Here is a 13331-nt window from a genome sequence, read left to right as displayed (position 1 = left end):
ATTGAGCTTTTGAACCATTGAGCATTGGACTGATCCTTGTAGTTTTCAATCTGTTTTCCAAGTGGGATACCTATCAACTATAGAACTAGCTCAAGACGGCTCTACCTCCTAACAAGACTAAAACAAATCGTTGACTATTTTTTATGTCGATTCCAGATTTAAAATGAAGCTTTTAATGAAATTGCTGAATAGTTGCTCCTAATAATATTTGAAGGTATTTTTTATAACCTTGAGTCACTTGAGTCAATTTGTTCTGAAATTCTTGATTTCACTTCCATCTACATTTGGAAAAATCTTAAAGAAATTTTTTCAAAGAATATTTTTCGAGTGAATACCAGAGTTCGATGTTTTTTGCACAAACATAACTTGTTAGCGCTTTTAATCCAATACCACCATCAGGAATCAGAACAAATTGGCTCAAATGGCACGTTCCCCTTGATATTTGGAGATTTGTGCCTTGCCATCAATTTGTTTTTAGCATCATTTTCCCGATATATAAGAGGGAAGGATTGAAAGGAAATAGTAAGGGTTGGACTTGGAGGATGGGAAAAATTGACGACACAAAAACACATAAAAGCAGAAGTAAATTCTGCACCCCTAAGGGATGCCGAACAATCTGCTGAGGATCACATTTAGTGGAAGCAGAAGTAAATTCTGAACCTCTACGAGGTCCCGAACAGTCCGCTGTTAATAAAACCTCCAACCCTCGAGAGGATTTAGAGATCTTACAAAAGCGACACCATTCTGAACTCCCGGAAGAATGCAGAACGATTCGCAGTATGTACGAGCAGAAGTAAATTCGGCACCCCCTAAAGGATGCCAAACAATCTGCTAAACCCTATTTAAGGTGAATACAAAAGGGATTCATTCACTCCAGGAAGAACGATGAACCCTTCTGACTATAGCTCCTTACCACATTGGGTGAGAAACTAGAGAATATCCTTCAATTTTAGCTCCGCATACACAGACTCAACCATGTATGGAGAACCAAAAACCCGGATACGTAGTTGCGTCAAGATGGGACAGTTACATATCAGATGATATGAAGTACCGTAATCGCATTCACACAAATCATACGAATAATACTCAGCACGTTGAATAGTAGCCATGTGATAATTGAGTTTGCAATGTCCAGTCAGAGCTCTGACCAGAATACTGCAATGTTGCTTGGAGAAATGCAGTAGACACTTTGACATTTTCAGATTTAAATCTGGTAGAAATGCTTTTGTCTGAGCGCAAGTTTGCAAGCTGCGCCAGTAGCTGGCATGTTTGGATGCAGCCCAAGAACGAATCTTGTGCTTTATCCAACTAGTTGAAAGTGGTAAAGCTGGTTCAGGACCAACGAAATCATTCGTTGCACCAGCTCTAGCCAACTCATCAGCCCATTCATTTCCAGTAATACCAGAATGGCCGGGTACCCATAAGAAGTAAACAGCATTTGAAATGCTGAGGTCTTCAATTTGAGTTCGACATGCGATCACTAGATTCGACCGTGAGTCATTCGAACTGCCTGACTGTCGACCGTGAGTCATTCGACTGCCTGACTGTCGGAACAAAAATAAATTCGTTTACCACAGATCCTCTGCTGAAGTGCCGATTGTACTCCACACAGAATCGCGTAGATTTCTGCTTGGAACACAGTACAGTATCTACCAAGTGAATGAGACTGCTCCAGCCTCATTTCACGACAGTAGACACCAGCACCAGCACGACCATTCAACAGAGAACCGTCCGTATAACAAACTATGTGTTCATCAAGTTGTCATTCCAGACAACCAGACAACCATTCCTCACGAAGAGGATAGCTCACATGGAATGTTTTGAAAGGAAAACTGCATGTGAGAGTTAGGTCACTAGGAGCGAGTAAATACTCATCCCACCTAACCATTTGAGACCACAAGCGAGTGTGGCTGGTAGCATAATCTAATGGGTTACTGTTCCAAAGCCCTGTAACCTTAAGACGGTATGCACAAGATAATGCTTCTTGTTTTAGGAACACATGTAGTGGTTTAATGCACAGTAGCGCCTCTAGAGCAGCAGTAGGAGTTGTCGTGAATGCTCCTGTCATCGCCATTAGGAGCATCCTTTGGAGATGATTTAGCTTTGACTGAACTGTCGCGACTTCTCCTTTCTGCCACCATACAAGACAACCATATGCTAAAATTGGTCTAACAATAGTTGTGTAGATCCAATGAATATATCTGGGTTTGAGTCCCCATGATTTTCCAAAAGCTCGTCTGCATTGGCCGAAAGCCATACAAGCTCTCTTAATCCTGAAGTCAATGTGAGCAGACCAATTCAGTTTTGAGTCAAGAATAACCCCGACGTATTTAACTTGATCGACCACAGTGACCTCTGAACCGAAGAACTGTAACGGACGAGCTCCTGTGATTATCCTACGATGAGTGAAAAGCACCATTGATGTTTTGCCCGGATTTACAGATAATCCAACCTGACAACACCATTGTTCAACAGATCGCAGGGCTTGCTGCATTAAATCAAAGAGAGTGCTAATGCTTATACCGGTCATCAATATATGATAATCGTCGGCAAAACCATAAGTCGGAAATCCAAGGTTATTAAGTTTCCTTAACAAACCATCAGCGACTAGGTTCCATAAAAGTGGGGATAGTACACCACCTTGAGGACACCCACAGACACTCAGCTTTCTAATCTCTGCTTGCCGAAGCGATGAACAAAGAAGTCGATTGCTAAGCATTGCGTGTATCCAATCTGTGATACTTGAAGGTATGACATGACCACGGGCTGCTTCCAGAATTGAATTGAAAGACACGTTATCAAAGGCACCTTCAATATCTAGGAAAACTCCCAAGCAAGATTGCTTTTGTGAGAAAGCTTTTTCAATGTTGTACACAACATCATGTAACAGGGTTGTAGTGGACTTTCCACGCTGGTAAGCATGTTGCATTCCATGTAGCGGTTGCACGCCCAGACTAACATTCCTGATATAGTGATCGACTATGCGTTCCACTGTTTTAAGAAGAAATGAGCTAAGACTGATAGGCCTGAAACTCTTCGCTTCCTCATAAGTGTCGCGACCGCCTTTGGGAATAAATTTGACAATTATTTCCTGCCAGGCTCTTGGAATATATCCAGTCGCAAGACTAAAAGTAAGTATTTTCTTCAAAACATGTTTGAAATGTTCATACCCTTTCTGCAGTAACACTGGGAAAACTCCATCCTTTCCAGGAGATTTGTACGGAGCAAAACTCTCAACTGCCCATTTGACCGATTCAATCGTCACAACGCTTCGAGCAAGGGCCCAAGAATCGTAACTACCTGAAAAAGTCTCGGGAAGAGCTGTCGGTGATGGATCCATACATCCTGGAAAGTGAGTGTTAAAAAGGCAGTGAAGTACATCACTTTCATCAGACAAGTGTTCACCATCTGAAGTTCTTAAGAAACTGACATTAAAGTCCTTAGACTTCGAAAGTAACTTATTTAATCTGCTAGCCTCGTTGAGACTAGAGACATTTGTGCAGAGGCTTTTCCAACCACTTCGCTCAGACAATCGAAGAGCATTTTTGTAAGCTCTTCGAGCCAACACGAATGCCTCCGACCCATCTCTGCGTCGGTGGTTCCAAGCTCTTCTGCATAGTTTCCTTAGTCTAGCAAGTTCAGCATTCCACCAAGGAGTTCCTCTAGTAGCTCGCACAATCCGAAAGGGACAAGCCTCTTCATATGCTGCAACTATGAGTGAGTTTGTCTCGTCGACAACATTTTCCTTGGTACCCGTAAAATCTAGTCGCCAAGCCCTCTTCATAGAGGTCCTAGTTTGTAGATTTGGGATTACGATATGTGATAATATCAAATTTAACGTTTGAATGATCAAAGAATATGTACTTATGATCAGACAACGAAGGTTCGAGCTCATCGGAGACGAGCCAATTCACCAACTCATGCGCAATTCTATCAGAGCAGAGAGTTACGTCCAAAACCTCCTCTCTTCCAGATCTCGCAAAAGTTGGGCGGTTTCCTGCATTGACTATGTGCAGGTTTGTACTGCTCACGAATTCCATCATATCAGAGCCTCTCGAATTTATATCTGTGCTGCCCCAAATGATATGGTGAGCATTTATGTCACTGCCGATTACAAGCGGTATATCACTCTTGCAGCAGTATGATACAACCTTTTTGAAGTCATCGCTTGGCGAAGGTTGGTTATGCGGTAAATATGCCGAACAATAGACATATTTCCTGTCTATGCCATCAATAGTCATACCAACTGTGACAGCACAAATATCCCGAGTTGTGAGCTCCGATATGAGAGAAACATCGAGAGCACTATTTGCAAGTATGCATGCTCGAGGCATTTCACGTGGATTAGTCATACCGATCTTGTTGAAGGCAACAAAGACTGGGTTTAGCAATTTTCCAACGTAGAAGTTTCCCTTTTGGAAATATGGTTCTTGAACCAAAGCTATAGAAGCTTTACCTTCTTGAAGAAGTCTGGATAGATTTATAGTTGCTGTACGTTCAAGCTGAAGATTGATTTGTGCCACTCTAACCATTATAAATTAGAGTAACGAACATTCCACCTCCAGCACCAACCGTACAACAACTACAAGAAACCAAATATATTGGCTTATAATCGCCTATAGCGAACCATGTAAGGATTTTTTTAAATGTTATTATCATTTAAATCCCACGAGTTGCGAAGAAAGAAGTCGTCCACTGTGCCAGAGCTTCGCTTAACACAGTAAGGGAACACCCCAAGATATTCCGTTCACGACTGACTTAGGAGTTCCTATTTTTGTGGCCTTTTACGACATGGAACAGGAAATCAGTGGATCAATTCTTGGTAAAAAATACTTCCGCCGGATGCCACACGGCTTACCTGTTTGGTGGACTTATACCACCGGTACAGGTGGACCGTAGCGTTATTCTTAGCCAGTTTGGAAACCGCTACCGACACTACACGGCTATCTAGGCTGCTCAGAGAGGGAAGTTGACATTGATGGTCAACTTCCATAGATGGCCGAGCAGCCACACTTTTAATCCAATACCACCATAGTTTAAGTCTTACAATTGTGATTTGCTACTAGGATTAGCATAATCACTGCAGTGCTGCTTAAATTGTGAACACCTTATTACGGATTTCGCCGAATGCTATTTCGCCGAAAGGGTCATTTTGTCGAATTCTTCATTAGTCTTAATATCGATATCGGAATTAATTAAAAATAGACAAATAAAAATTGATTATGTTTTCTCCCGTTTTGTTGACAATCGTACTTTTGAAATGATCAAGACACTTGAATAATTTTTGTAGGTTTATTCATGATCTTCAGAACGGAATTCTCAAGAAACTTGTTGACTTTATTAGAGTATCCACCAGGCAATACTTTGCTGTATTTTCTGATAACTGAGTGCAATTGAAAAAACTATCTAATGCGGCTTCGTCACATCGTTTTGTTCGTATGCTATCCGACCTTGCTACCGCTCGTTCGGACCTAACTGAAGCGAAGAAACCTAGCTTTGAGTAGACCGGGCAAACGAGACGGTTACAGGTTTGTATGCAAGAGGCCGCCGCCTCCGATGGCGAGTCGGCAGCCAATCCAGCTGGCGTCGCTTCAGCGGCTTTGTACCGCCAAGCCATCTTGGCTTCGATTATCTGGCTGCGAAAATAAATACACTGAAGTCTTTTTTTTATGCGAGTTTACGTACCGCATAAAAAACCGCATAAAAAAAGCCGCATAACTCTGAAAATTCGCATAAAAAAACCGCATAACCCTGAAACTTCGCATAAAAAAACCGCATAGCTCTGAAACTTTGCATAAAAAAAACCGCAGAAGGGAAACCGCATAACTCTGAAAATTCGCATAAAAAACCGCATAACTCTGAAACTTCGCATAAAAAAAAACCGCATAACTCTGAAAAATCGCATAAAAAAGTCGCGTAAAAAAACCGCATAAAAAAGACCTCAGTATATGTTTTTGATGAATAACCAGAATTTGCCGTGTTACTGAATGTTATGTATTCAAAATTACCCTTTCGTCGAAATTACCCTTTCGGCGAAATGGCCCTTTTGGCGAAATGGCCCTTTCGGCGAAATAACCCTTTGATAAAATGACCCATTCGACAAAACGACTTTCGGCGAAATGGCATTCGGCGAAACGACTTTCGGTGAAATGACATTCGGAAAAACTACTTTCGACGAAATGGCATTCATCGAAACGACTTTCAGCGAAATAGTAGGTTGGAGAAGGATTTATGGTCGATGAGAATGCAGTCGATTTGGTTTTATATTTTTGATAAGATGATTGTCAGAGAAAAAGGTTCATCGGACTACAATTCCTCGGGAGACAGTTTTACATTCCCCTGTGAACAGTTATCGTCGATCATTTCCAACTGAACAAAGAATACATCATTCTCGTCATCAGATTTTGCCTCATGTTGGCTTAGCACATTTATGATGCTATAATTGGAAAATTTTCAAAAGTTTCTCTTTTCCAAATTTCATATCTGGGAAATGAAATTTGGAAAAGAGAAACTTCTTGAAAGTAACTTTTGAATATACTTTACTTAACGATTACTATCGAACTCCGAGAACCATTCCGCATAAATCCAGACTAACGTACATCAATCGATTCCGAGTGAGAGTGCCTGAGCTGAGTGTGTGTGAGTGCCATCTACGTATCACGTTTAGTCCAAACTGCCTCACCCCAACAGCGGAGAAAAGCCGAAGTAAAATTTTCATTCATTGAGAAAATTACGTCTGTGTGCTTTTGCACCATCATAAAAAAAACCACACAGTTATAAAATGCTACAGGAGTTCGACATAACTGGGTAGAAGGGAAAAGCAAAAGCCCGAGCTGAGTCGAATCGAGTCCGTGTTACTGAATGGCAGAGAAAAGTTCCATCAGCTCCTTTTCGATTCCTCGGTTAGCTTAAAAAAAAGAAGCTGAGAAAACCAGGAAAATGGATATTCGTTGTTTTCTTGGTTCAGTATTCTTCAACAACTGTGAATATAGGATAGTTATCTAACTGAAAAATGTAACAAAACAACATACTGCATAGTGATACAGCCTTATTTGCTTATTTTCACCAAGCTTAGGTGAAAATTTCCGATCGTTGGAATATCTGTATATTTTTTCGTGACGTTGAACCATTTCAACCGGAAGCCTAATTTCGTGTCACAAGAAAAAGAGTTTCATTACAAAAGGATACCGATTAGTAGAAAGGTGTTTTTTGAAGTGCACAGAAAAAAATAAGAACGACACCATATTTTCCTTCGAATGTCAGGGAGAAAAACGGAACAGCATGAGAGATGACCGGGAGGGAAAAGAGAGCAAGGTGCAGAACGCGCTGAAGAAAACCTCCCGACTATCGGGGGCGAAATCAAATATTTTCCTTCGATTTTTCCATCATCGTTAATGTTTTCTACTGGTGCTATCACTGGAAGCAAAAAGTGAAGAAAGGAAAGGCTTCTTCTGCCACCGCGTTAACGCTGAAGAAGGAAAGTGATGGTGGTGGGGTAAAGTCAACGCATAGCAAGGGAAATCACAAAGGAGACGGGAAAGGATTAACAATAATGCGGTGGTGAAAATTCCTTTTGCAGCAATGGTATTACGTTTATGAAAAAAGTTCCAAGCAAAAGTGTAGTGCAAACAAGCTCTGAAATTGTGTTGTCCTTTTGCACGGACATATTTTCACTGTCTTAGTAAATCTGAGATGGACGTGAACGAAATTAAACAACGAAATGAAAAATGTTCTTCTGTACAGGGTTCATCGACAGCAATCATCTATAGAAAAATGACTAAATCGATTGTGGATCAAGCTAACCGTGATGTTCGCGAAAGCAAAACGGGCTGCATGAAAGTGATTCGGTTCGTATCTAGTGTGCTGTAAAAATCCGCAAGATAATCGCTGCAAAAAAATGGTGATTCCGTGATTACCGCAAATTTTCAAACGGCCTAGATAGTTCAACTGCAGGAATTCTACCCGTTGCGACAACATCGCAGAGCAGAAAAACCGTATGCGACTGGGCGCTGACATACTTCCGGAGAGCCTGGGACGCTGATAAACTTGCCTAATTTGGATTGATTCCAATGGGCACGCTTACGTCGTCTTCGACGACAGCCACCTTCCCCGCCCCGAAATCGAAAGTCTGCAGCACATGTCATGAAGGTAAGAACTCGAAATAAAGTACGGTCCAGCATATCCACCCATGACCCAGTTTTCTATCTCTTCTCTGTCGTCGAACCGGAGTCCTCTTCCGCATTCGTACACGCGTTTGTCAATAAAATCGACGTTGAATGATCTGAACTACGACATAATTTATGGCATTCGCATCCCTGCGACAGTTTTACCATCACCGTTATCACCGATGATAGGTGGTAGGTTTTCCGGAATGAAAACTTGTTATCTTTACGCCTATTAATCTGTTGAAGCGCGTCCTCAGTAGTATTTATAGCACGTGATCGCAGGAATTGCTGTTATTTTATATGTTATTATACACTTACCAAGTCTGCAAAGTTCGTAGAAAAGCCTCGTTTCGATGATTTAGTGCTAGTCTATCTCTCTAATACTAATCGTGATGATGATGGTTATTGGGAAATTTGATATTTTGTATTACTTATGGCTATTCTTCCCTAAGTTCGGCGTAATATTTTTGTGGAAAACTTTGATCATATATTAGTTTTCGTAACACTTCCGTTTTAACAAAACTTTCATTTGTTCATAATCCATCGTATTTCCCTTGTTAGTACACTTCCGGTAGGAATAGCCGTAATTATAATCGATGAAAGTCTGCTAGTGTTTCCATCTCCGCGTTCTTGTTGAGGAAAAAAGTGAAGAATAATCACAAAATATACGGGAAGTTAACCATAACAAAAGGGGGTGAGAATTTCTTTCGCAACACTAACATTAGGTTTACGAGAAAAGTTCATAGAAAAACAATATTACAAATAAACTGAAAATAAATTCTTACTGTCTCTTGCACTTACAGTGAAGTCGATTGCAATGCAGTTCGTAGTGGGCGTGAAAACGGATTTCAGTAATATGGAATCCCAACGCAAGTGGCTCTGCGTCTTTGTCAACCTGTAATCAATTTGCAGTGAATTAATAAGGAGTGTGAATTACTAGAAGTGATCCGAAGCGTAGTGAAGTAATCGAATCGCTTTAAATTGAAATAGTGAATTCAATACGAAAAATTGAAAAATTCCCAAATATTTGAGAATAAAAAATTGTTCTAATCCACCTAGTGGTGTGATGATGCATTTCTCATTACCCGTAATTTGATAAATTGATGCAAATCCCGTTTCAGAATTTTTGTCGTGAATACGACTTACTTTACTATGGGGCGCCTTTTCAAAATTTACCCTCTGAGAGAGTGATAAGTTTTTGATCGTGAATATCTCCTCTAACGAATCAACATAATTCTTGCTACATGCCATCGGAAATATGATCACAATTTTATGCTAAAACTTTCAGTTGTGTGACATATTCTTAAATAGTTCACAATTAAACTTTTCTGAAATGTTTGGTATAAACGAGTATCAAAGAGGATAATTCATATGGCGCGTTTGCTTTTCTCGTATTTTGAAAGCTCATAGCTCAGTGATCTGTAGAAGGATTTATATAATCTAACTACCAATAGAATCGAAAATATTCAACTTGAACGTGTATTACAACAATATTGAAGTTTTTCAATAGTACACTATTGAAAAACCTGTTTGATTTAACCCATGACAGCACCAGCCAATCAGAACGCGAGATGTCTGTATCTATACAAGAGCATCCATATAAAAGTTGAATGGTTCACTTTTCCTATCATTTGCTGAGCAACTCTCCCCGAAACAAGACACACGACAGCAACATCGAGGACCTGTCGTCTCATTGTTTCCCGATATGAATGCACGAGACACCGTCAGCACAATGAAACCGAAAAAGGCAGCCAAAAAGTCCAGCAAGGCCCATTGCCGAAACAAGACACACACGAGAACCATCTCAGATCTCAATATTTCCTACCAAAAGATTCATCAAGATGGGAGTTAAAATAATTTGCACCGTCACTAACACATTCAATTACGAACGGCAATGCGAAAGCGAAAGTGATGATTTTGAACACATCTTTATACTAGTTTACAAATATGCCGTGTGAAACAGAGTTGCCACAGATCAATATGTATTTTTGTCGCGAGTACTTTAGTATGCGGCCGAAAATAAAAATTGTTAGAACAAATGTTTCCACTTGATTTGCGCATTCTACTTTCCAGGCGTATCAGAACTGGCTAAACTTAAAGCAATTCTAAATATTTCTTTATCACAGTGATGTGGTCATCCTGAAAAGGACGGGGTTTTCAACGAATGGCCAGCTGCAGATGACGAGGGAAGATTTTCGTTTTCGTTGTCATGGGCAGCGTTACCGGTCAACTCCAACACTTCGGCAACCAAGTACTCCATCACTGCCGCCAGATAGACCGATGCACCAGCACTGACACGCTCGGCGTAGTTCCCCTTCCGAGGCAAACGATGGATTCTGCCGCCAACTGGGCACTTCAGACCAGCACGGTTTGAGCGGGACTTTGCCTTGCCCTTAATTGTTCCTCCACAGCTCGACGACCCATTCAGTATTACTGGCTGCCGCTCTGCTAACTCTCTCTTTTATATCGTTTCACTGTTTCCCGTTCTGCGTATAGGAAAGGAATTCTAACAAAGGGGACGTCCTACCGTGCTACCACTAGCACGTATAAAAGGAAATGTGATGTGAGAAATAGCGTCATTTAAGTTAAAGCAGCTACTCTGTACGTACGAGACACCGTCAGAACGATGGCTCCGAAGACAGGTAGAAAAGCAGATTTGTACCGTCACTAACACATTCAATTACGAACGGCAATGCGAAAGCGAAAATGATGATGTTGAACACATCTTTATACTAGTATGGGGTCGTGTGAAAATATGCCTTGCGAAACAGGGTTGCCATATATACAGATTAATCTGTATTATCATTATTATTATTATTATTATTATTATTATTATTATTATTATTATTATTATTATTATTATTATTATCATTATTATTATTATTATTATTATTATCATTATTATTATTATTATTAGAATCACTCTTGCATACCGAAGATCGTAGATACATTTCAGACCAGGCCATTGCAATTGTCTCGTACTGAAATTTCGAGAAGAATCAGATATCTTCGAACTTCATAGCTTCAATAAAAATAAACTACAAATTTGTCGTACCTAGCTTCCTATATTAGCAAATTAAAAAGGAATTGTTTCAAGTTTGGAATATATAGTTGTAGAATAGTAGCTGTTTAATGTAACTAAACTGTACTTTAATGTAGGTGTATCGCTTCAAATTCTATTAGTGAAAAAGAGGAAAGCTTGCACAATTCATACAATCAATCAACTAACTGATATTCGGAAAAGTGATGGGAGCGTGTCAGTTTTTTCGTATTCACGACATCCAGTTATGTCTCTGACATTACTCACCCGCCTTTTTTTTATTACTGTTTACTAAATCGGAATTACCGTACCGGAGTATTTTTATATGGTCATAAACTAACATAACCTTTGTATTGGATGAATTTTAAATCTGTGAGAAATAATGTGCCGCCGGAACCGGAAGTCCGAATTGCAAAGTTAGGGACCTTTCATTTGGATATAAGTATGGGAAGACAGAAGCTAAGCTGTACACAGGACTAAAACGGACAGCTCAAATATCTTATAAGCCAGCTATTATTGGGATCCATGGAATAACTTAGTGTGTGGACCATCCCGCGAATTATTTTAACTTTTAGTAAAAATTTGACATTCGACTAGTTATTTTGTCATTGTCAAAAATAACCCTTCTCGAAAGCATAGCTATTTTTGACGACTTTTCCGACACTGAAAAAATCTTGCGGAAAAATTCTAATTTCAGACCTTATGTTAAGTAAAAATTTCTTCTGTTTGATTTCTTTTTATACTTTTAGTCTAAAAACTACAAGGATCAGCCCCATGGGGTTGTTCGAGCCATTGATGTGGAACAAGGCCAAAATTTCTAATGATCTACAATCAAATAGTTCAATCAATCGTCACACTTTTGAATTCGCAAATGCACGAGAGTCTGCTTAGATTGATCTTAATTAGGAACCAAAACCGAACACACGAACCTAGAATATAGACTCTATTTGTCACGATTTGTATTTGTTTTGTAGCCGACGAAATTACATCAATAGCCCAAATGTATGCAATTATATGTTTGTACACGCTTGCGATACGTATATCGATATTTAAGCTTCTCTTCGCCAAGCTTGTGTTCGAGTTTTGTATGCAAGCAGTTATTTTTTTTTCCCATAAATACGTTTATTTCTTAAGGCAGTTTACATAAGTTTTTCTTCGCCGTAGCATCACTTTTACATAATATTCTTATCCTAATTTAATTCTAACATAGTCACAACGTTTTGAATTTATTAAAACATATTCTCTTATAGCTTAAATATCATCTTAGGTAACTCGTCATTAATTATGAAATCTACTCGGAAATATTATTTGAACCAAACGATTAACTTCTATAAATTATAAAATAAGCTGTTATTTTCAGACATTTTGTTGATATTTTCATAAACTGTTTCGAGTTTGTTTGTATCATTACATAATTTTTATTCTAATTTAGCTATTGGTTGAACTCATGGACGCAGCTGGGATCAGAACTAAGTCTTAAAAGGGGCCTTTATTAAATTGAAACTCCAATTTTCTTTATGAAATGATAAATAAGTTTCATGTAAGGTCACGACAAGCAAGAATGTCTCGAACTGGGATATTGGATAGTTTACCTTGGGTACGCAAAGAATTTATTAGTTGAGATCTGACATCACGATACTCCACGCATGTCCAAACGACATGATCAATATCCCGATAACCTTCTCCGCAAGCACAATGATTAGTCTCGGAGAGCCCAATTCGAAGGAGATGTGCATCTAACGTGTAGTGATTGGACATGAGTCTGGACATCACACGAATGAAATCCCTACTCACATCCAGTCCCCTGAACCATGCCTTTGTCGATATTTTCGGAATAATTGAGTGCATCCACCGACCCAGATCATCTCTATCCCAAGATGCTTGCCAGCTGGCAAGTGTTCTTTGGCGAGACGAACTATAGAATTCGTTGAAAGCAATCGGTCGCTCATAAATTTCACCCTCAATAGCACCACGTTTGGCTAAATTATCGGCTCTTTCATTGCCTGGAATGGAGCAATGAGCCGGGACCCAGACTATAGTGATTAGATAATTATTATTCAATATGTCGTTCAGACACTGTTTTATTTTACCCAAGAAAAACGGTTCATTTTTGCCAGCAGCGATTG

At 39.6% G+C, this 13331-nt stretch overlaps 1 protein-coding gene across 3 annotated transcripts in view; it reads left to right on the top strand.

Annotated features, from left to right (window-relative positions):
- Window positions 1–6793: 6793 nt before the first annotated feature.
- LOC131432732 (serine-rich adhesin for platelets) overlaps window positions 6794–13331 on the top strand; it is a 75462-nt gene continuing 68924 nt past the window's right edge. For 2 of the 3 annotated variants that reach the window (XM_058599213.1, XM_058599211.1), the window contains exon 1: window positions 6794–8148. In XM_058599213.1, the coding sequence (XP_058455196.1) occupies window positions 8070–8148 (79 nt within the window). In that variant the 5' untranslated portion in view covers window positions 6794–8069. The remainder of the gene's footprint in view (window positions 8149–13331) is intronic. The other variant, XM_058599212.1, reaches the window with a different exon arrangement.

Source organism: Malaya genurostris, chromosome 2, assembly GCF_030247185.1.
Source record: "Malaya genurostris strain Urasoe2022 chromosome 2, Malgen_1.1, whole genome shotgun sequence".
Taxonomy (NCBI): domain Eukaryota; kingdom Metazoa; phylum Arthropoda; class Insecta; order Diptera; family Culicidae; genus Malaya; species Malaya genurostris.
This window is presented reverse-complemented; position numbering and strand designations above follow the sequence as displayed.